The sequence below is a fragment of the Falco punctatus genome, assembly GCF_963210335.1.
Source record: "Falco punctatus genome assembly, chromosome: 9".
Lineage (NCBI taxonomy): Eukaryota > Metazoa > Chordata > Aves > Falconiformes > Falconidae > Falco > Falco punctatus.
Window position 1 is genome coordinate 7,195,211 of NC_137589.1, and position 24,308 is coordinate 7,219,518.

The 24,308-nt window shown below is 40.7% G+C and overlaps 1 protein-coding gene across 4 annotated transcripts; it reads left to right on the plus strand.

Annotated features, from left to right (window-relative positions):
- The first annotated feature begins 1,258 nt into the window (after positions 1–1,258).
- On the plus strand, positions 1,259–18,804 carry SAMD8 (sterile alpha motif domain containing 8). Of its 4 annotated transcripts, none has more exons than XM_080403192.1 (6): positions 1,259–1,531; positions 8,511–9,119; positions 10,886–10,981; positions 11,696–11,813; positions 12,615–12,765; positions 13,730–18,804. In XM_080403192.1, exons 2-6 carry the CDS (start codon positions 8,539–8,541, stop codon positions 14,032–14,034), a joined length of 1,251 nt encoding a protein of 416 aa, XP_080259318.1. In that variant the 5' UTR covers positions 1,259–1,531; positions 8,511–8,538; the 3' UTR covers positions 14,035–18,804. The 4 variants fall into 4 exon arrangements, with proteins under 4 accessions (XP_080259318.1, XP_080259317.1, XP_080259319.1 ...); XM_080403191.1 differs by having other exon boundaries at positions 1,261–1,521; XM_080403193.1 differs by lacking the exon at positions 1,259–1,531 and adding an exon at positions 1,560–1,581.
- Positions 18,805–24,308: the final 5,504 nt, after the last annotated feature.

A 24,308-nucleotide genomic window follows, 5' to 3' on the forward strand; every position in this document is an offset into this window, starting at 1 on the left:
AGGCTGGTGTAGTTAATTTAATGGAGCCACGTTGGCACCTGCTTTTTACTTCAACAGAAGCTACAATTTAAGGCTTGTCTTGGACCTGATAGTAATTACATCACCAACAAAGCAAATTCTGCACGTTCTTCAGACTGCTGCAAAGGGCTGGCTGCTATCACATTCAGTTGAATTTGCAGAATAAGTTTACTTCTGAAGCAATTTGTTTCTAAAATGTCTGTCTCCTATCCCCTCCATCTGTATTATTGATAGGTTATGGAGTCCCTGGCTCCTGAAGTTAAGGTGCCTTGCTGAGGCTTTCATAAGTCATCTGTGCTGTTCACATCTGTGCTTTGGATCACCTTGGAGAGACCTGAGTGAGCGCTGTCGGCCAGCTGCCAGTTTTGATATATTTTTTCCTGCAGACATCAGAAAAGTGTAACGTTGCAAAAACCGGTGCATCTCAAGGGAAGGAAAATGTTTTGTAATGATTGCTTGATATGAAAATTGGCAGAATGAGTCCTGTAAGATTCCTCTGTGATTTTGTCCTGACATATGCCTTTAAATGAAGGATGGGTGTATTTTTGTTACTGCACTAGTGGTTTTTTAAATTGTCAGGATCACTCTCTGACTATTCATCTTGCATAAAAAAGTCAGCGAAAAAAAACTACTTAAGTTGTTAGAAACCTCCATCTTTCTCGGGTTCAGGCTGTACCAAGGTACTTCCTGACGATGGACAGAAAGATCATACTGGGAAAACACACCACTGCATCTCCCAGTACAGCTTTATACCCTTAGCCTTGTTGAAGCATGTTCTGTTTTTCAGTTAGAAAAAAAAAAAGTCCTTCCTTCTCCCCTCAGCTGATCTCTGTGATTATGGATGATTTGTTCTTTTCTTAGGACAAAAGAATCTCGACATTCTTTTTTAATAAAAAATATGCTGCCCTATGGATACAGATTTTGAGGTTTTCACACAGCTTGAAGCACTTGTGACTGTACTTCCATATATTTAAGATTTAAGACCTCCATTCCCCGGGCCCAGGCAGCCCAGTGACCCCGCCGCCAGCTGCACGGCCTGCACTGCGCGCGGCAGGAACGCAGAGGAACACAGGGCTGCAGGCGTTCCCGAAGGCAACGCCTCAAGCTCTCCGAGCCCGCAGCGGCGGGGTCCGGCCGCCGTGCGCTGGGCGATAGGGCCCGGCGGGCAGCGGCAGAGCCCTGAGGGCCACAATAGGGCCCGGCGAGCGGCGGCAGCGCCCGGGGGGGGTGGGGCCCGAGGGGGGCACGACAGGGCCCGGTGGGCGGTGGCAGGCCGCGCTGAGGGACCACCCCGCCCGGAAGCGGCCCCCGCGCTGTCTCCGCCCCTTCCGCCGCCCGCGAGGAGCTGGTGCCGGCGGCCGCCACTTCCGGCGGGGTGATGGGGTGCTGGCGGTGGCCGCCGCCGCCGGAGAGAGGGAGGGCGCGCAGGAGCCGCCGCCGCTGCCGCCGCCCCGGGGCCGGGCGCTGCGGCACCGCTACTTAGCGCTGCTGGCGCGGCGGCAGGTGAGGGGAGGTGAGGAGGCTCTTCCCGCCGGGAAGGGGCCGGGCGCTCGTCCCGCTGAGGTGGGGCTGAGGGCGGTGTGTGCGCTCCGCGGGTCTCGGCAGGGACAGAGCTGCCTCGGGCCGGGGTTGTGAGGGGAGGGAAGTGGGCTCGCCCGCCGCAGGAGCGGGAAGAGCCTCCGGCGTGGGTTGTCTGCGCTGAAGCCCGCTCCGCCGTGGTTCGTGCGCGTACGGTGCGCGAGCTGGGCTCCGCTGAGGTGCGGCGGCTCCCCGCGCTGGCGGCCCGGCGCTCCCCTGCCGGCTGCTGAGGAAACCACTCTCCTCAGAAACTAAAATCCTGCTCGTTTCTCCCTGAAATTATTCCCTCTGCTGTAGAAAGGAGGAGGGGGTTAGGCTCTGTGCCCAGCCGGGTCGGTTTCCCTCTGAACTGTGCACGTTTTCTCCGTGACAGGCTGAGGGGGCAGGGGAGGCGCTGGGCGGGAGGGGGGCTCCCAGCCCAGGCAGGTGGGGGCTGGCTTCTTGCAGGGTTTATTTTTTGTTACTGTAGCAGGTGTAGGAGGAGAGGGAAATCACTTGTTTTCTCAGTCCTGTGTCAGCCTGCCCAGGAAACAAATCCTTTCTGGAAATGATGCTTTGTGTCAGTCTTACAGTTGGATAACAAACCAGTCGTGCCAAGGCAAACAGAGGCTGCTATCTTGCAATTTTCAACTCCAGTGGTGTAAAATCAGTGGATTTTCTAAGGGCAAAGTACTTAGTTTTGAGTCAAAAAGTTTTTGAGCCTGTAGGATTTGATAAGGCCTCATGGGAGAGTGCTGCTGCCGGTTTGCACACCTGCTGTTCAGGTTTGAGGGTTAAATGGAGGAGTCTGCCTGGGCCCGACAGGTTTTGTGTGAGTTCAAGGCCTGGGTGTATTTAGAAAGTTGAAACTTTGCAGGAGCTGTTGTCCACTCAGGTTGTTAAACCTACGCTGACAGTGCATTAGGTGGCCTCTGGCGCTATTCACTTAACGATTGCTGATTGCTATGTTTAAAAAACAATACTTCAAAAGCATAGGTTTATCAGCTGTGTAAGTTGACAGAAGAGGTAAATGAGAGGCAGTTTTGACATCCACGTGTTTAGTGGGTTTGTAACTGGAGTTGAAGTGGTCTCATGGTTTTGTATTTGAAGCCTCAGTTTGCAAAATTTGCTTTATAAAAACCTGACACATGTTGCATGTTGTAAGATGATTTGATGGAACATTCCAATTGTGCTAAGTGTGCTCCGTCTCCGCGGAGCCCTCGTGCCACTGGCCCAGTGTAGCACAGCGTCAGTGCCACCCCTGCAGAGCTGCTGCTCATGCAGTGTTTTGGAGTGGCAAGAGCTCAGCAAGATGTTTCCTGGTAATTAAATGCCCCTCCCGTTTGATGGGTGGGGGCCCTTTCTGGGTATCGGAGGTAGTCTTGTTCTTCCTTTTGCTTTCTGTGATACAGAAAAAAGGTGGAATTAATGCAGGACTGGGGCGAACTGATTTTTATACCCAGTGGAAGGAAGTTCTTCGGGAAGTTTTGCAAGATTTTGTTGGAAAGTGCTACTTGGATGTGAAGGAAACATCCTGTAGATTTGTAAAGAGCAAGAATTTTATCTTGTTTGCTATTCTGTGTGACCTTCTTTTTGCTGGCTGGTTGGGGTCTTTTTTGGTAATACACAATTAAAAACACAAGTTGTCCTAGGAGTTGAGATCTTTCAGGCTCTATACTATCACTCTTCATACAGAGCTCAGTTTTGCAGCCTGCTAAGCAGGTTGAGATCCATAAACCATATTACATTATAGATGCTGATTTGATAATCACATAACTTTTAAGGTTTTTTTTTTTCTTACTTATTTTAATACATCTGGAATGAGGAAGACTCCTAGATTTTTCATTAGACCAGAAAGATGAGGTTGTAAATGATTGTGGAGAGTAAGAACAGAGTTTCATTTAAGATAGTGTGCTGGTTTTAATCTGGATGGGGAGTTTCCTCATATCTTCCCCTGTTTCCATCCTAAGATGAGGCTGTGGGAAGAGAAGAAAGAAATAAAAGGGGGAAAAGCATATCTGAATTGTTTTGCTGATGAGTTGTATAAGGATAAAGAGCAGAAGGTGTTCCGTTATGAGATGGATATGCTGTTTCTTGAAGCTGGAGGAAAAAACACTTGACACGTGACACTTAGTATGTGAAATGTTCAAGATCTTATACAAATATTAATGCAATACTGTGAATTGCATCCTAAGATGAGTGGTGGAGTACTTGATCAGTTGTTTAAAAATCACTTGTGTGTACCTCGAAGTATGGTGATAGGATAAAAATGTTTTGTTAGCTGGTTAGTAGATTAGGAGTTGAGCTGTTCTTAGTGTTCACTTGAGTACAGTACAACCCATTTGGTTTAATGAGGTGTAAAAGTCAGGGAGCAGTATGTGTTCTGTTCAGCTTGCCGCAGTATGTAACTGCTTTTAGTGGTTCTTAAGACAAGTATGTTTAGCTTTCAGGACTTTCTGTAGCAGCTGCTGTCAGTTTTGCATGGAGGCATTCCAACAGAAAGACTTCTGAGCTGTACAGAGCCAATCTTTGATTTTACAGTACTGGTTCTATATTTTCCACAATGCAGCACTTCAATAAATACTTCTTGAAAAGCACGTCTTCATTGATGGTTTAAAACCCAAGACATACAGTAAACTAAACAAGTGTTACTTTATGAGATTTCTTATCTTTACCTTCATAAATAGCACTTAAGACCTTTGGGTACAGCTAAGGTACTGCTGATAATCTCACTAACTATAAATGTTTATGAAACAACTCCGACAGCAAAGGCACTAAGTACAACTGAATGCAAGTTTTACAGGGATATTTCTGCATTTGAAATTGTTGTATGCTTGCCTTAGGAAAATACCCAGTTTTTCAGTCTCGTGATGGGTGTTGTGCTGCATTTGATCAGTTTTATATATAGTATAGTAGCTATTGTATTAAGAAAAACCTTGAAAAATCATGTATTGTTTTTGCAAGCGGTCTTTTTCTCCAGTTGTTTACAAGATACTGTACTGTATATGGTGGCATTTAGAGGGTAAGGCTTAAGTCACTGTATATTACATGGCAATGAAACCTTTGGTGCTGTTTGCTTTAAATAAGCACTGGAGAATTCAGAGTTTTCAGGAAGTGCAAGCAACAAGCTTTTGGTGCAAGTCAGCAGAGCATCCGAGGCTTTTGACACATAACAAGGCAGTGCTGTATGTTCCTTTTCCAGCACAGGATTACTAAGTTGGTATGTGACAGTAGCCTTATTATTGCAGGCTGGCTCAGCACATGTTTTTGAGTATAGCTTTTTTGTGCTGGGGAGCCGAGGCCTCAAACCTGGGTCTCGCCCACACTGTGAACCAGCAGCCTGCGTATAGAACAGCTTTTCCCCTGGGTGTGAGATGTCATGCTTCTAGGCCAGCGGAGCCAGCGAAGGAGAGGCTGAGTTGGAATTGCCTATATTCAGACTTCAGCCTGAAACCTTCCACAAAGAAATGTAGGTTAAATCACTTGAGATCTGATCGTTCTTCAGCGTTCTTCCTAAAATTCCTCTCAAGGAATTGAGAATTGAACCTAGCCGGGGCTGAAATCAAGAGCCCATATCATCACAGGCTCTCCCAGGCACATGAGGGCAGGTGGTGAAGCAGTAATAGTGCTGGTAGAGTTCTGCATGCCTGTCCGGAGTAAACAAATCCAGTCAACGTGCTGTGAACTGCTGCGGACATAACTAGGTTCTTATTTCACCATTCAGCCATGATTCTGGTATTATATATATATATATATATATATATATATATAAAAAAAAATCACATTTTGTTTTTGTAACAAGACTGCAGTTAGTGTGATATTAATGCTATTCTAGAGTACTGATAAGCATGTTCAGCTTCCCATGTTTTTACCTAAACATACTGACTCAAAGTCTGTATGCTGGGAAAGTTAGGGATTTAATGGTTGACTGGCAGTAATTCAGTAGAGGAAAAAATGGTGGAATATTGGGTAATCATTCTGAGAAAGGTTACTTTTCCATGTTTAAATATACATCTAGGAAAAATATTGTGATAACAGCTAGGGTATACTTGGCATCTCATTTCTTAAAATGCCCTAACCAAAATTGTAGAAATGTTCATGGTTCATAAAGTAAAGTTTTTCTTTTAAAAAAATAAACATGTAACATGTGCAAGAAGTGCGCGTTCAGTTGTGTTTTGCTGTTAACTGAGAGGCTGGGGAAGGAAAAAGAGAAATGGGACACATGATATGTACTGCTGATGAGCTGACTAAGTATAAAGTCACAGTACCAGGAAAGCAATCAACTAGCTAGCTACAAACATTGCTGATGTCAAGCGAAAAGTATATTTTGCCCTCTAATGCTTAAGTCTGCTTGCTCTGTGTTACTCATGCATATTATTCATCATTAAATAATGTTATCCGTTATTTGGTTTCAGTGATAAAACCAGTAATGTAGAAGGCGAAGTAGTTACTGGTGCTGTTTTCTTTCAGGAGAACCAGTACAGTTATCTAGGTAATCTCTTTATTATCTGTTGGTCTCTTGCTACGTTAGTATAACAAATGTTTTGTGGCCTGGCCTTCCTAAGCTTCAAAAGTTGATAGGAGCAGTTGGGCGCAGAGATCTGTATTGTATACCAAGTGCAGAGACTCTTAGGGAGGGCCCTTTTTACCCTTTAAACCACAAGAGTGGCGCTTAAATGAGTAGTCTGAAGGAGGAGGCAGTTTCTGAGTTTAAAGAAATTGCCTTGTCATCAAAACTGATCCTTAACTGTTGCTGTTGAGATGAAATTAGCTACCAGCTGTGCGCAATGGTTTAAATTTGTTTTGCATAAGTAGTTGTTTCTTTGTTGATTTCTTCGTCTTTTCCAGTTGGTTACATGTCTTGTCTTTGACAGCTCTAAAAACAGGAGCGGGTCCTATCAGGTTCATCTTAAAGTTAATGTAGACTTTCTCCCAGGTCCAGCCCATTCAGTAGTGACCTTTGATGAGTATGCTCACTCGGTGTTGTAATGTTACTTTTATTGCGTGTTTGGTAAGGGTTGATTTGTATTCCTGTAACGCCCGATGAAGAAATGCCAGGCTGGTGTTAGGCTACTTGACTAGTGACGAATGAACAGAATTCTCGTTAGGGAGCGTTGCCTGACTTTGTCCTCACAAGTTGCTTTGGTTAGAAGACAAAATAGTAAGTGGATCATATTTTTGGTGAGTCTGAATTTACTGCTTTTAGAAAACTTGTGATGGTTACAGTGTTATAAAAAACCACTGATTAATGATTTTTTCAGTATTTCATCTGTGTTTCTGAACGAGGAAAGCTGGAAGTCTAGATAAGCAATTCGAGTTTGTTTGCTTGTTTTGCTGGAGTAAGGTAAAAATAGGTAGTACAAAGAAGCTCAATTAATTGATCACTAATTACAAATTATATGTCATAATTCCTTTTGTTAATAGCTGTGTGAGCCAAGTAGTTGTTACAGGTGTTCTGAACAAGACTTTCGAAAATAGTAAGGTAACACAGAAGTGAGAAAATACCCTTTTGTGTGTAGAAGGAAGAGTATACAGTAAATGCAGAGATTCTAGTGGGGCTTTATGGATGTTTTGTCAACTGTTTAAGTCAAGATATGAACACATGTATACATATTGGCTGTGTATGGAGTTTTGAGAAATTAAAACTAGGTGTTAAGTACATGTTGTTAATACACAATCAACTCAAGAATATATTCAGAAGTGTCACTCCCTTGATTCTTTTAGAAGGGCAACTTTGCGCTTGTTTCTAATCTAAACTTTTGTACTGCTGGGAGGTCTCATTGGACAAATTGAATCTTCTCTGATATAGAATAAAATAGCGTGTGGTCCTAGTAGATGTAAGCTAATTAGATGGAAGAAAAAGTTGCATACAATAATAAGAGCTACTTCTAATAATAGGTACAGTACCTCTTTAAAAAGAGAAGGGAGAAGGGAAGAGCTTCTTGTTTTTGCAAGAGCTATGCCCCTAAAAAAGATGTAAAACTGTGTTGAATATTCATGATGGGTTTGAGTACCTGTTTACTATATAGAGAAGCTAAATAATAGATGAAATAGGCTGTTTCCTTGCTTTCATTCTGAAAACCTTGAATGATATATGTGGCACTGGTGTATTGTACTATCTTGTATTTTCTGAGATTTGATTGGCATGATTGAAGCATTCTAGTTAATTAAGCTGTTCTTTCAAGTACAAAAGAGCTGTGAAATTGTAGCTGTTTCTTAGATGGTAGCTGTACATAAGCCACCAAATATAAATTATGCACAAATCCATTCTGTACTGCTGTGGGTCTTAAATATTGGATAGGCTTTTTATTACTTCTACATCACCGGTAGCCTTTGAAAGTTTTTTCATGTATCCCATCTAACATTCAGTGGTGCATTTTTTTTCCTGGTGGTTGTTCTTAACTTGTTCTGGTGACTTGTCATCAACATGTGACTAAAATGGTGCTGAGATGTCTTGCCTACCTTCAAGGAATATTCTAGACTTAAGAAAACAATTATTGAGAAATCTGTATGAAGAGAATACCTCTTTTTTTGGGTTTGGTGTGTGATGTTAGCTATTACCACATTGCTTTTGAAGATGCTTTGGAATTAAAGCTTATGCTCTAATTTCTAGTTATGTTATTTCGAAAGCTGAATATTTTTAAAGGCTTCACAATATAGTAAGCAAGCATCTGTCTTAATTACTGAGATTGAACAAAGAAATATGATGACTGCACTGTCAACATACAACTAAAGTGCCTCAGGTCAATAGAATCGTAGATTCCTAGTTTTAAGTTTACTTGGAAGAGGTGGAGGGGGAAGTGTCATGCCACCAAAGCTTCAGTATATAATTTAAAACAGCAGAATGTATTGGACCTGTAATATCACAAAAATACAGTGGCATTTCAGTAATCTTTGTTAAACATCAAGTCTTCTCTTTCTCTGATATGTAACAGGTGATTTTTTATTGGCGGATAGAGAAGGATGATGGCAGGCAATAACCAGCTCTGCATTCGACGTTGGACTACCAAGAACGTGGCCAAGTGGCTGAAGGAAGAAGGATTCTGTGAATATGTGGATGTTTTGTGCAATAGACACAGGCTAGATGGAATTACACTGCTGACACTTACAGAGTATGATTTACGATCCCCTCCTTTGGAAATCAAAGTCCTGGGGGATATCAAAAGGCTAATGTTGTCCATACGCAAACTGCAGAAGCAACATATTGATGTCCTGGAAGAGCTTGGTTACAACAGCGATAGTCATGTTGGCACAACGTGCCCAAGTGTTGGTTCACTACAGGGCACAGATTGGTTTTGTAACGGCGAAGTACCTCGGGACTATGACGGAGCAATTACTGACTTGAATGGTGATCAGTATCAATATGCAAATGGAAAAAACAAACACAGTACACGAAGACTGGACCCAGAGTATTGGAAGACGGTTTTAAGTTGTGTGTATGTCTTCATAGTGTTTGGCTTTACATCATTTGTCATGGTTATAGTGCATGAGCGAGTACCTGACATGCAAACATATCCACCTCTACCAGACATATTTCTAGATAGGTAAGAAATTTTCTTTTAAAACAAAGTAGTAACCTCATGGTGAAAGTGTAGGCTGTCTTTTCTTCATTCTCGAAGTTTCATACACTCTGGAAGATGCCTCTGCAAAATAGTAGTAATTAGATTGTCGTAAACCCATCTGCTAAGATTGAAATGCACATCAGTTAATGCAGAGATTTAGTATTCTCAGGGAAAATAAATTGAGCTGCTGTTCTACCCAGTTTGTATTTAATTCTGTGTCTTCATCTAATCACAACATGGGAATTTCCATCCTCTTATTCTAGTAAAAAGGGTAATGGTCAGCTGGCATAGGTAAGCAGCCGTATGCTTTTTCTGAAATCCAGATGTTTCCTATGAAGCTTAACATATCTTGATGCAGAAAAACTTTTGATGAAGGAGTATTTTGGTCTGCCAGTGAGCAAGGAAATTGAAAGGGAATAGCATTGATGCTGTATTTTTCTTGTCTCCCGAGCTGCTGTCAACTTGTTGGGTGCTTTAGGGAAACTCTGAGGCAGAATGAATAGACCAGTATCTTTTTTAACTGTAGAGTATCTGTGTACTAAAACACTGTTACGGCTCAGGCACCCTGCTCAGTTTGTAAAGAAAATATTCCACTTCAGGCAGAAGAGAAAGACAGTAGCACATGTGAAATTCTAGTCATTGACTGCAGATTAATAGAGGATAAATGCTCCCTTTGAGGAAGTGCAGGTGCATCGCAGAGAACTTATTGTCTAGAAAGTTTTAAAAGACAAGATAAACCATTTAAGAGTTCAGTCTTTGTGATCTCCTTATCCCTGTCAGTAATTTCCATTTTCATGAAGTCAGTAGGACTTTAATCTTTTGAGTAAGTTGCAGAGTCCCCCATAAGTTTAGATAAAACTCAGCAAGAATGGACCACATCCAGCAGAGTGGAAGAGGGGAGAGAGGACAGGAGCTATGACATTACTGGATTTTGTTACTCAGGCACTACCACGGTTTTCAGTGGGCAGGAGGATGGGGGAGGTTGGAAAGCAGCAGTTCACAAAACAATGCGAGGGGATTACTACAAAGCTAGAATTTGAGCAGTGCTTTGTTACCCCTTTCTATCAGGGGAAACATGTAACTATGAGGAGCAGCCTCTATTGAAACCTGTTCTGTATTTTGGTGTAATTGCAGAGTGGAAATTGTTATTGGTGCCATATGTGTGCAAGAAATTCTTAAATCTTTTGATAAGCAAGGCTGAAAGATTTACATGTAGTGATTATCACTGAAATCTAACTGTGAAAACAATTTCTATTTTTTCTTAACACTTCTGTGCAGTTGTGCTTCATTACAAGTATTTAGGATTTTAGACTGCATCGTTAATTGTGTTGACAAGGCATTCTTATAAGCGTAAGCAGCATAATTGACATGATACAAGTTTGTGTCACAATGAAAAAAGTTCTTGGACAACAGTGGTAGAGGAACACATCCTGTTAGTATATGATGCATTAATTAAGAGAGCATACTAGAGATTTTCTTTGACTTAATGAATTCTGGGTAAATGCCTGCTGAAAATACATTATTAGAAAGGAGATAATGTAAATAAAAAGTAATTCAAATTCTATTTCATTCAGTCTAACAGAATAATTCTTAGTTGTAGTCTAAACTGTCGTTAGACTAATGCAAGTTTTGTAGTAAGGACTTTGTATGCCTTTGTACTCAATACTGAGACTAGAAAGAAAAAATAAATCTTTGTATTTATAAGTTAACTTTCTTGCTTCATCCTTTTTTTTTGGTTTTTTTTTTAGCGTCCCTAGGATACCATGGGCTTTTGCTATGACTGAAGTATGTGGTGTCATTCTTTGCTATATTTGGCTGTTGGTTCTTCTGCTTCACAAACACAGGTACGGTGTATAAAATCCAAATTAACTGCTACTTAGATTCAGAGAAAGGACTGTGACAAGAATTCATGGTGATTGTTTAAGACTTTCTGTTCAGTGAGAATCATGTAATCTTCTAATATGTCCCTGTAAAAACGGATTAGGGAGGGTTTAATCAAGAATGGTGACTTGTGAATCTTACAAAGGGGTAATCTGACTTTACTTTTCTACCAGATATGTATGTAATTTCCTTCAGAACACGTGTTTGAGAGTTGTCAGTAAATACCTTCATACAATAACAGTTTTGTATATAAGAAAATTGTATGAGAGTGAAATTCTGCAGGATGACTGAGGCAGCCTAGCAGCTTGCTGTCACTAAAGGGTAGGAAATCCTTTTGTGTGTGTTTTAAGTTAAATTTTTACCAGTTTTGTTGATTTTTATCAGTTTGCCAACAGAAGGTATGAGTGCCAAAGCTGGTAGGAGTGTAGCTGCAGAGAAGTGGAGCTTACCTGTACAGTAAGCCTGCTACAATGTTTCACCCTGCCATGTGGAACCATACCTTTACAGTACTACTGAAATATTTTTTTTTTTTTTTTTTTACTGTGAAACTTGCAACAATGATGAAGGGATTTAATGGGATTAAGTTGGGGTGCAGGGGGATGTTTATTGTAGCTTTCCTGATTTAAAGATACAATGTATCAGGATTCTTGCAAGCAGTTCTTCTGTACTTTTCCCAGATCTATACTTCTGCGAAGGCTGTGCAGCCTCATGGGGACAGTATTCTTACTACGCTGCATTACAATGTTTGTTACCTCACTCTCTGTGCCAGGACAGCACTTGCAATGTACTGGAAAGGTAAAAACTTTAAATGCTTTAAATTATTTTCTTGTTTCCCTTTTAAAAATATTTTATCTCAGATATGATTAAGATTGTTGTGACCATAATGTTAGATGTGTGTTTGTTCAAACGACATCATCATTTCTCTGCTGTTCCCCTCCACACACCTTCATTAACTGCCATTATGCAGGCAAGCATGCTTAGGGGTCTTAGAAGCACTTGCCACATTGGAAAGGAGACAGTTCCTTGTGGAAGGGTGTTCAGAGCATTTCACAATGTAAACTGGAAAGAATACATCATAGAAGTGTGCACTTAAGATAATGACTTCATGAAGAAAGTCTGAAAGTGGAGTAATTGCTTCTTTGTCTTGTTGGATGTATGGTTTAAAAAAAAAACCCAACCCCAAAACCTATTATTATTTCACCCTTTCACCCTGAGAGATATTCCAGAACACGGGATTTAATGATTCCTAACTTTTAGTTAGAAGACAGTTTAAGCTGAATATATTGGGAGCTTAACAAAGACACATTGGGAGGTTGAATATATTCAAGAAGACCCTGTGTGTAAATCACTTGCAATAAAATACTCTATCTAAATTCCAGTATTCACCAGAGGTATGATGTATACAATTAGTAATTGTAGTTACTAGTGTGATTTGCTGCCACAATGAAATCCAAATATGTACTAACCTGCATGTTAATAAAAGACCCAACATGATAAACGGTATTAAACATCCATAGCTGTACAGCTAACTGTAAGGACATACTGTTCAGGCAGTGGGGTTGGAACTTAGTAAAGGTTAATGTTACTGTCTTTTAGTTGTATGGCAATGTTTGGGCAAAACTCCAGCGGGCTTTTGCAATATGGAGTGGCTTTGGAATGACTCTGACTGGAGTACATACGTGTGGAGATTATATGTTCAGTGGCCACACTGTCGTCCTGACCATGCTCAACTTCTTTGTCACAGAATGTAAGTACAGTGTGTCAATACTTCGGTGTCCCTCGGTGTTAAGAATACGTACTGCTTGCTGTCAACCAAGGGTGTGAGAGCGTAAAAGCTTAGATGTCCTTAAGTATTAAGAATATCTGCGGCGTGACCTCCTCAAAAAGTTCAGAGCGTTACATCTAAGCAAACATATAGAAATTTGGATTTCTGTGCTGTTGCTCAGGTTTGTGACTGTTTACTTGCAGCCAGGAGAGGAACAGCACTGCTCAGATTAATGAAAGGACGGATAGGGCACATTTGACAGAACACGTGAGCCAAGAAAATTAGGAAGGCTCTCTGATATGCTACTGAGAGAATACTAGGGAAAATACTTACTTTGTAGGCTTCTGTAGGTATCTGCTACTGACCCCCCCGTCAGGGGAAACACCTGACTAGGTGGCTGTATGTTCAGTGTAAGCCCTAAAGCCAAAATACAAAACCTCATAATGAGTAAGAGTATATGAAACAGTAGTGCTTCTCTGTAAATACAAAGTGTGATTTGATACATTATACAGTAAGTAAATAATAACTAAGGTAATTAGTTTATCTATGATTGAATGACTGCAGTAACAAAGTAATGTATGTTTTATGACATAGTTCCCCTTACTACATGGAAAAGGCATGATTTTCATTAAAAGAAATCAGTTGAACAAACAGTTCTGCTTTGTGTGGTCCTAAACCATTTCAGGATGCTCTGTTAATCCAGAAATGTGTAATAGCTGTATTTGTAAAGGAAGTCATTGATAGACATTTATAACTTCTGTGGTTGCTTTTATTGGGTTTATTGGACCTGTAGATGTAAACAGTATTTCCAGATGAAGATGGTGACTTCATCACATTTTTGGATAAAAAAAAAACTGTGCAAAAACTTGGAGCGTTTGGGCCTGGATTTCACAATGACCCAGATTGTTGAGACATTCAAGGTTAGTCGCTTTCTGTTTTCTCCTAGATACACCAAGGAGCTGGAACTTCTTGCACACCTTGTCCTGGGTCCTGAATCTCTTTGGAATCTTCTTCATTTTGGCTGCACATGAACATTATTCTATAGACGTCTTCATTGCCTTTTACATCACTACAAGACTCTTCTTGTATTACCATACGTTGGCTAATACTAGAGCATATCAACAGAGTAGGAGAGCAAGGATCTGGTTTCCAATGTTTTCTTTTTTTGAGTGCAATGTTAATGGAACTGTTCCCAATGAGTATTGCTGGCCCTTTTCAAAACCTACCATACTGAAAAGATTGATTGGCTGAAGAGTGTGTGTGACAGTTCAGATTTTTGTGAAGTGTCATGACTTAAGATCCTACAAGGCTAGCTGTGGGGGGATGTAAAGTAACGTTTTTCACTCCGTGATCTCTTCCTCCTTGTCTTGTTTCTTAGATTCCTAACCGTGAAATAGGGTTCCTGTACTTCACAGGGATGTGTTTTGTTTTCTTGTTGCTGAAATAGAAAACGATGCAGGGAACGGTAGAGGCTATCAGTGAACCGTGAATATAAACCAGAATACTGTTACCCTTAGAAAGGTTGTATGTGAGTGTTATGTAACTGTAACCTCAAACACATGCTTATACTGAATAGAACAGACCCTTTACAGGTCCACATAATCTTCGTTACCTGACGTGCCAGCCTTTACATACAGTAAAACATTAGAACCTGATGAAGACTTTCTTCTAAAACAGTCATAAATGTAATTTTCAAAACAAACTCTGTGTATACTTAAAAGACTGAGGAGTACTGTGTCATAATGAAGAAAGCAGTATAGTTCCTTGCTAAAAGGGTCTCTTAACTGTTAAATAACAAGTCTTAAAGTATAATTGACAGTATAAATGGTCTGCATACAGGTTGCCAAAAATGAAAGTCTGCCTTGTGGCTATGCAGTGATGTCTTTTTTAAATGACAGCTTATTTAGTCTAGTCTATCAGTTGTCTGTATGATTGTTCTAGCACTTGGAAGTTTTCCCTTTTGTGTTTAACTAAATGAGTTAAAGTAAATGCTACATGCACTGAAAGTAATGTTAATTTAGCTTTAGTGAGTTTAAAGCCACAAAATGACTTTTGTGTGGTTTTAATTGCTTTATACCCAAACCTGTGCATGCGTTTTAGGAGCAGCTCTTTAACATTGGAAAAATGGAACAGTTACCTTCATATATCTTACTGTCCCATAAATGGATGGGGAAAATGCATGTAGTAACTCTATCAGGAAAAGTAATAGTGAGTATTGGAAATAGTGCTCTTATTGATGTATGTTTTAGCACTCTGGTGTCAACAATATGGTGACTATCTCTGGATATATATACACACAGTATATTTGTTTATATATATGTAAACACATGCAGTATAAGTTCTTCTAGCAAGTGTGAAAAGAGACTAGTTCTTAATTTAAGTTGCTCGTTTACTACACCGAAAGATAAAAGTACCATAAGCAGTTGAGTTTTGTTTGTTTAAAAAACAAAACAGGCACAAGAAAACACCCACAAAACCCCCAAACCAACACTCCGAGTCCATAATGTGTAAACAAGGGTCACACAGCTGGTAGGTAATTTCTTGTGCTGTGGTTTGTGAGGGGGCAATATTAACGTTGGCTGTAGAGACTTTTAAGTTAGATTTATGCTAAATGAAGACTGATAGGTAAAAGGTGCAAATCAGAAAAATGGTTTAGAGCATTTTATTTGGTTATTGCAGTTTCAGAATAGGTATGTGCAGAAGGTAATGTAAGTCAGCCTTGGAAAGTTAGATTAAGCATTGCCAGTTTGATACAAGCTGACTTTTAATGGCCACAATTACTTACGTTTGCATGAAAAGGAATCCCTTGGGAATTTTAAGACATGTCTTGGAGGCTTGTAACTTACTGTGGGCTACTCCTTGCTGTATTGTGTTTCTTTTATAAACCTGGATTGTACTAACTTGACTATCTTCCCCTCTCTGTAGTACATTACTCTTTTAACTTAATTTAGCTCCTATTCCACAGAGGAACTGTGTGTCTTAGAGTATCTCTGCCAGCTGTGTTGAGCACACATACATTGTACTATTCCGCAGACTTTTATATTTGTAACATTCCAATTTTTTAGCAAAATTGCAGGTTTAATGCTGTATTGTTCTATCTGCCGTAGCCTGGTGGCTCCTGCCATCCAGATTGGGGGAGTATGCTGACACTTAGAAAAAAAGGAAAAATATTTTGAAAGATTTGAAAGATTTTTCATTTCCCGTTCTTACCTTTCTGATTTCAGAAAAGCAATTTGAACATTCCTCTTGAGACTTTATAATCAAAGAGTTCTATTTGTTAATTTATATTTGCCTTTGCAATGCACACACAGTTGTGAATGTTGGTGGTTTTTTTTTTTTTAAACTCTAGGAAGCATCTGTTCTCTGTATGTGCAGGATTGTTTTCTGAGTTATAACGTATGGAGAGGTATGCAGTTAAACTTGCAAAGCTGCTGATTCTGAAAAGAACCATGTCAGTGCTAACTGCTGTAGCTGTGTCTGAACTGAAAAATTACTTTGCAACTTGGACATGCAGGAGAATTTTCAAGTGCAGCCCAGTGTAATAATGTTTACATAAAGTAAAGCTATTATTTCAATACTTTCTTTTTTTAACTGGAGATCATATACTTTGAAACATAAGGCTTCTCTTTTTTTCTAATTTAATTTTTCAAATTCTGTTAAGTAAATCCATGTTTTAAATCAGCATTGGCTGGCGGTGGTTTTTAAAGGAAGCTTGTTCTTTTGTGCTGTTTTTCTTGATGCTAAGTATCTGAGTCCAAGATAAGTAATAAACAGAGGTTGGTTTTGTGAGCATAAAGTGGGGTTAAAACATTGTCAGGACAATTCCCCACTTCTGTTTTTGGAATTTTGTGTTGTTTGTCTATAGACATGCAAGGGTAAGGCTTGAAATTGCTAGAAGACAGAAAAAATCTGATCTCCCATGCCAAAGAGCACAGGTTGGTCTGTAAAGTTAGTAATGTAAGCTTTATTGTTAATAGATGGAAACAAGTTGCAAATAACTGACAGGCTTAAAATTCTGTATCTTTTTTTCAGAGAGTCGGTGTTCTAAAAACATTTTGCAGCTTCTCTGCTGCTGACAAGCACTTTCAAGTAAAGGCAGCAAAGCATCATTGGGCCTTGGATTTAATGCTAAGTGTTTTTAGGTTGTCCTTCTCCCTTCTGTTTGTGCGCTGGTCTTTTTGCTGTCCTTTAACTTGCTGCACCTGTTGTGTGCAAAGCAATCTTCAGTGGTCTGTGGGAAGCGCACACATAATCTGAATTCAGAGGAATGAATGAATTACTGTGTTACGTCAGCGAGTGCAAGTGTCTTAACACTAGTAATCTAGTCCAGTAACTAATCAAGTAGAGAAGTCTTAACTGAATAACTCTGGATATATGGAAGCAGGGGAGGGTCGCGTATTTTTTTGGTAGCTTAGCAAATTGGTAATATTTGAGACTTAACAATAGTCTTGAGCTCTTCCTTATTACCAGTTTGGGGATATATGTGCACATGCCTGCAAGTGATAGACACATAGACACTGCCCCCCTCTTTTTTTTTTTGTTTTGTTTGTTTTCTTGTTATTGTATCTTATGACACAGCTGCTTATAATAGCTTTCCTAAACGTTTCGCCTTTAGTTTTCACTTTCTGGAAGATCCCTTAAACTAGTGAGTTTATGCTGTTACACCTGCATACAGAATTTGGACTTCTGTAGGTGTATATTTTAGCAAGGTTCCTCCAGCTGTTCTTGAATAACAATACAGAAAGCTTCCATATATGCTAATTACCTTAATGTCCTCTGGTAAGCAAGGTAACACACAAGTGTTGGTACAGAAATGTAGATAGGCCTGAAGTATTTAAATGTCCAACACTAGCAAAAATTGGATGGATCCTGTTGGTATACTGCTTGTGATGAAGCAAATAGATATGCTTAACTTTAAGCAAATCACTGAATACTTGGATATCAGTGAGGGTTACCATTTTAGTTCAAGTATTCTGTTGGATAAGGCCAAGCGCGTGGTGTGGTGCTACGGTAATGGGGAACAGGTAATGTCACTTTTGGTTTTCCCTCTTCCCCCCCCCCCTACTATAGAAGGAAACATTCCAGTAGAATTTCAAAGAAATTATTACTTAACTGTGATCTCAGAGAATAAATCAGTAAAAGAAAAAAACCCACCCAAACAAAAAAAACCCACAAAACAACAAAAAGCCCCAACAAAGCATCAAAATAAAACCTTGAGAGCTGTTTTGAGAAGCAAGAGTCAGTTCAATGACTTGGGGGCGAGGGGGAAGATGTTTTTTGATGCACGCATGTTAAATAAGGTTATTTAGAAGTATTGAAACCCTGCAATGAGGATAAAAGCATAGGTTCCTATAATCTTTTCTGTACAGCTGTCTCATGTAGTGCCAAAAAGAGCACCGAAGGGGAGGACAGAAGGGTTGAACTTGGGACATCAGTCTTTTGCAAGGCCTTTGCCATTCCTTGGATTTTTTTAAGCAGTGCTCGCATACTTAGTGCTACTTGTTCATTATTATTTAGCTAGTTTTTTGATGTGCAAAAGTCCATTTGGTTTTCAAGCACCAAAACTGTTGTGGAGCTGAGTCTTAATCATTAAATACACATTTGAAGAAATAGCAGGTATCTTAGGGGAAAAAAAAAGTAGATTTTGTGGATGAGGAGCACAAGAAAAGCAAGCTGTAATGACGGTGGTTTTTCATCCTGTCCACGTAGTTCCTACTGAAGAGTTGACAAATTGCAGTAATGTACAGACAATACTGCTTTTCCTGGGGTTTTTTGAATAGTCTAGGATACTTTTGTAGAAACTTGACCTGTAACTATGAAACCCATCATAGTCTTGTCGAGACGGAAGTATATTTGGCAGCAGTGAGCCAGCTTACCGTTTGAACTGTTTTGTGCATGTGGACTTTATCAATCAAGTGTTAATTGATAAACCATTGATGATTTATACAGATTACTATTTCTGATGTATCTTTTGACATTGTCGCTATTCTAGTTGAAACAGTATTTCTGGGGGGGGGGGGGGTGGGAAGTCCTTTGGAGTGAACCTACTGATGTCTTGTTCATTATATGAAGGAAAACACCCAAAAAACTCTCATAAGCCCTCAGCTCAAACACTATAGTATTGTGAACACTGAACTTTCCATGTAGCAGTGTCCTGCATACTTACCATTTGCATCTTAAGAAATTTGCAGTGAGTATTATGTACATAATTCAGTGACATGCACATTTTTAAAGCCAGTTTGTAATAGGTGTGTAAAACTTAAGGTGACAAATGTGGAACACAATAACCTGACCTAGATGCCCCGTGACTGCGTAGTTAGAAAGACTAACTCTAACTTTAGTTTGCTCTTTCAATTAAGTTTTGTCAAATCTGAGAAATTTCTCAGATGTGAGAAACCACAAACTGCATTGTACACAGTACTTAACGTAATAGGGATGCAGGAACGTGGCTTTTGACACTGAACAGTTCCTTCAATTTCGTTCCAACAGAGAAAATAGTATTACCTAATGGCTAGAAGGTATGCCAGTGAAGTTTAAAGTGAGTACTGTAAATAAGTAAATATTGTTTTGATTCTAAACTCGGATTGAATTAATATATTGTTTTATATCTTTGTTGTATTAAAATGTATTTAAAAGGACTAAAATAAAATATTTGAAAGATGGCAAATGTTTGATTTATTTTATATGTAAAATGATGGCTTATTATCTCTGTTAGTGTTGTGACCATAAAAGTGTGCCTGAGTAATCTAGGGTTTAGAGTTGTTTCTCCCCAAAGCTCTGTTTTACTGGTGTGAAAACATATGCTGCCTAATGCGTGTATTGGTATGCCTGCTGTTTTTGTCAGTTGTAAATTGTTTTGGCAGATAGCTTTAATATTTGTGTTACTAAAAAATTTATCTCATCTTGAAGATCTCAGTGAAGTATGAGAAGAGGGCTTTCAAAGACTCTTCAGCTGAAGTAACTTTAATGTCTCTGGGTATTGGTGGTGAATAACGTTACAGTAAATCAAGAGTATAAAAACTATTGGAAAAATTGTGAAAGAGTAAAGATAACTTCTGAAAACTTTTATACCCTTCTAATGGGGTTGTATGTTAGGTTTGTTGTTACTTTAAGTCACGGATTTCAGTCATCTGGAATGTGAAAGGATGCGTACTTGTTCTTAAAACAGTATACACCAGGCATGCTGTGGACCCTGGAGTTGTATGTTCGTACTTGTAAATGGCAATTTTGAAATGTGTTTTGTGACCTTAATCCAGCTAAAACATTCGTCAGTTAGCGTGAGCCAGGTAAACTTAGCATACTGAACTGTTAGGAAGTTTTTCAATTACCTCGCTCTGAATTAAAAAATCTTGATCAATCTGATAATTTAGAGAAAGAATCCTTAATATGAAGTCCTTCCTCAGTGTGTTTTTTTTTTTTTTTCTTAGTTGTTAAAGACCAGATTAAAAAAGGAAACGGGTGTGTGTGGCACAACACAACTTTCTGGGGAAAAAAAAAAAAAGTACAGGGAAAAAGGGGGAGCAAAAGCAATAACATCCAGTGTACCAGTTGCAGAGTACTTACAGTGGCCTTTAGTCTAATATTCTGGGAAGCAGTAGATTGTGTTCTAGGCAACTTTGAGTACGTGCTTTGTGCATGGTAAAACAGATTGGGAAAACTTCCAGGGAAAACAGCTGCCTGCTTCCAAGAATATGTTACAATACTGCTCAGAGATGTGGACTTTGAATAAAAAAATCTTTCCCCTCTTTAGTAACTTGCACTTCTCAGTGTTACAACCAGAGCTATCAAGAGAAAGAGTTGCTGCTACTTGTAATGAAGAAATAAACCAGACTCTATGGAGATGGGCTTGAGCTTGGTATTACAATGCAGGTGGAACACCTCTCCCTAGCCTGTGCTCTTACTGGGTGCAATTGGGATAATCAACTTCAGATGGTCCTTCTCAGACCGCTTTGTTCAGGTGTATTTTCAAAACTCTTGTAAGGAAATTGGTACAGAACAGAAGCTCCTATCCTGATTAGTGAAATGCATGACATGAAAATACCTTTAGGATCTACAAAGTGTTTAATTATATCATTGCATTCTATCTCCAGTGAACTTTTCCAAGGAAGTATATTCTTATCTATTAAATGTGGAGGTGTCAATCTCATTTACCGTTCAGCACTCAAAACATGTATTGAATTGTTAATCTTGGCCATTCATAGAGCTGTCGTAGTTCATGAAGGCAGAGCATATTTTCAAAACTCGCTGCGGGCTAACTGAAATGGATTTCTTGAAGCATAGGTGTGATGGTATTACGAGCTCTTTCTCCAGTATGGAAAACGGGAATGCTGACAGAAATATAGTTGGGACATGCTACCTGAATCTGTTGCAAGTATGTGCCTATACTTCAAACTATTTCTGGAGAAATAGCTGCTCTGGGTGAGATAGTAATTAAAGGTTACAGCGACAGTCTTAAGCCTGCAGCTACCTAGGACGGGTTGGTTTTTGATTTCGGCACTTGCCTATGACAAATTCTGGTGAAATTCCAGGCTCTCTCTGGATTGCTAAACAGCTGCCAGAAAATAAATAATTCCTGTTGCTGTCAAAACTGTACTGAAGTTTGATGCTAGGACAGGTACTCACTGGACTGTTTATAGTAATAATTTGACTTGTGCAAAGTATTGACATCCAGTTTGGTAACTGTTTTTTTTCCAACAGTGTTTTTTTATAACAGTGTTGGTATGTTCCAGAGGTTCTTTTCAAGCTCTAATCTCTAGCATACCACAGCAAGCAAGATCAGTTTGAAAAGAGACAGGGAATGCTTCTTTTCAAAGAAGCATAGTTCAATTTAAATATAAAAAGCAATTAACTTTTTTTGTCCCTCATTCTGCTAAAACTGAGCCTGTCTCTCTTGCTCACTGGTAGAGTCTCGAGTACTGTAATTGGAGGCAATAGCCCTAAGAAGAGGGGTAGAGAGGAAAAGGAGACAGTGGCTGGCAACGAGTTTGCACTGCAGAGGGTCTTTAGTAGAGCAGGGAAAAGCAGTTCATTTCACAAATACTGTGAGGAGTGGAAAATGAAGCTCGGGGTGATTACCAAAACATATTATTCAAGAGGTGATTGTGTCCACTGAGGAATCAGTTTGCTGTACGAACGGAAGCACTGAAAGGGGCTGATAGACCAAACTGCAGTTTTGCTGGCTTTTGCAACTGCGTTGCAAGTCTCATCACAAAGGCCCCTCCAGAGCTTAAGTTTTTGGATTGAAATGATTTCATCATGTTAGGCAATGGCAATTCTAAGACATTAAGACTTCTGTATCCTAATGGTGGTACTTAAAAAAAAATTTCAGTAGTGGTTTTGGATTTTTTTAATGTTGGGGGGAGGCTTGTAATGCTGAATGTGCACAGAACAATAACCTGATTATGCATGTTTAAACAATAGCCATAAAACTGTTACACTTGTTTTGTGCCTGCTTCTGCCAGAGATAAGTGATGTTCTCCCCATCCTCCTGTGCTCCAAGGTAAGCACGAGCCGTGCTTTGTGGAGGGTGGGAAGCAAAGGGCAGCGGGTCCTGCCCGAGGAGCGGGGTGACGGCGGTGCTGTGCTCCAGGGGGCCTTCAGAGGCGTGCCCCAGTTGTTGGCAGAAAGGGACAGTTTGACCTAGAAACAAGAGCCAAAGTTAGGGAGAGCGAAGGCAGTAACATAAAGCACTGGCTCCAGCTTCTGCGAAACCACATATGTTGTTTTGCACCAGATCAAGCTCCGGCCAAGCTAAATCGCAGTCAATGCCCACATCAGGCCTAGATTCTTGCAGCCCCTGTTTTATTTCTCAGTAGATTTCCATGTATCTTTGCAAGCTCTGCCTTCTCTTGCGAGGTACCGACTTGACTCGGGGAGGGGGGGCACCCCTGTTAGCCATGCCCTGATGAATGCCTCTGCGGTGTGTTACAGGGGGAACCGCTCGCTGATAGCAGTGTTTCTGAAGAGGAAAGCAGGGGTTAGCCAAACGCTTCACTGAGGGTGCCAAGAAGTGATTCAATCTGTGAGTAACAGAGGGTTGCGGTGTACTCATCCGAAGGCTCTGCCTCCGTTTCTGTCCTGCCTACTAAGAATAGTCACCCTGGCTAATGCCAAGGGGCGTAACAGCCCCTCATGTGACAATCGCACGCCGTCAGTCATGAGACTGGAAATACCTAGGAAAGTCTCTGCTAAGCAGCCCATGCTGAAGGTCTCTGGCCATTCCCGAGATGGCTCCTTGCAAAGGTGGTCTTTCACAACGATGGCCTTCAAAGCATTGTTCTGGCTTTCTCTTAACTGGGCTGTTTCTCCGAGCTGTGGGTTGCAGTAATTGAAAACCAGAGCTTTAGCAGAAGGCTGACTGCTTCTGGCCAGCTGGCAACGTGAAAGCACAGTCAGGTGCCACCTCTGCCCCAGAGCCACAGAAATGCTGCCTCGGTGCTTCCGACGGGGATTGTCCAAGCAGGGATGGGCTGGTGCGATGGCATGACCATGTGTCGTGCTGCTGCAGTGTGCACGCTGGCTGGGAACAGACCAGGGGTTACATGCCAGAATTATTAGCTTATTGTGCTCCAGGAGTGGTTGCCTACAAGACAGAGTTACAGCAGCAGCTAAATCCCCGGCCAGGCTCCCGCTCGGGCATTCTCTACCACATCCAACTGCATCTGAGTTAAATCCACGCCTGAGCTTGCTGGCGTGGTCGATGGATGCTTCACAACTTGTGTCGTTTTCACTTTGGCTTTTCGCTGGGGATGTAGACTATGTCATGCGATGGCTATTGATTTGCCCTTGGTTTTCCGCATACTATTTATACACAAAAATCCCTCCTCCGCTTTCCCTGCGGCATGGGGGAACAGGCGGGGAACAACAGAACAGCCCAGATCGCTGCAGCGCAAAAGGAAGTCACAGGACCTTCCCTGCCAGCACTGGTGCGGTGAGCACGTTATCCGTGAGAAGACAGCAGCCTGAGCTTACCTTGGGCTACCTGGTGTATGTATTCACGTCCCATCTAGGTGTCCAAAGCCCAGTGCCAACTAATCCGGTACTAATAAATGCTAGCACGTCAGGTGCAGGAAGAGTTGACACCTAGAGTTGCGCAAAGACTAAAGAACCCTAAGGAAACCCTTTGACTTGATCTTAAGAAATCCACCCTCCCGCCCCCCATAATGTATAGTATATGTATAAATGCGCATATAGCTTTCAGTATCATTCTTTGTTTCAGCTCTTAGGAGGTGCCTGTCCCCAGTCTCCAGATGTGTAAGATGTGGTAATTTAAACCCGGTTGGATCCTGGGACAGTGGGTGGTTGGATGCAGGTCCCTGGCATCTCCAACTCCAGTCTAACAGCTGAAGAACTGTGTGAATTCATTCTCAGACAGGTAAGACAGACGCTGGCTTAGGAAGGCAGTTTCCTTACCTCCCTCTAGTAAGAAATGAGGGAGTTTGATGAGAGCGCACTGAGACAAATAAACTCCTCAGTGTTTCTGAGGGCATTTATCAGAAGCAGAATAAAGCTAGCTTGGGTTCCTT

Bases quoted from the DNA above. Each gene is read 5' to 3' on its own strand.
- SAMD8 (XM_080403192.1), top strand. From the start codon at position 8,539: ATGATGGCAGGCAATAACCAGCTCTGCATTCGACGTTGGACTACCAAG. The intron at 10,982-11,695 runs GTACGGTGTATA...TACTTTTCCCAG, and splicing joins CTTCTGCTTCACAAACACAG to ATCTATACTTCTGCGAAGGC. The intron at 12,766-13,729 runs GTAAGTACAGTG...GTTTTCTCCTAG, and splicing joins CAACTTCTTTGTCACAGAAT to ATACACCAAGGAGCTGGAAC.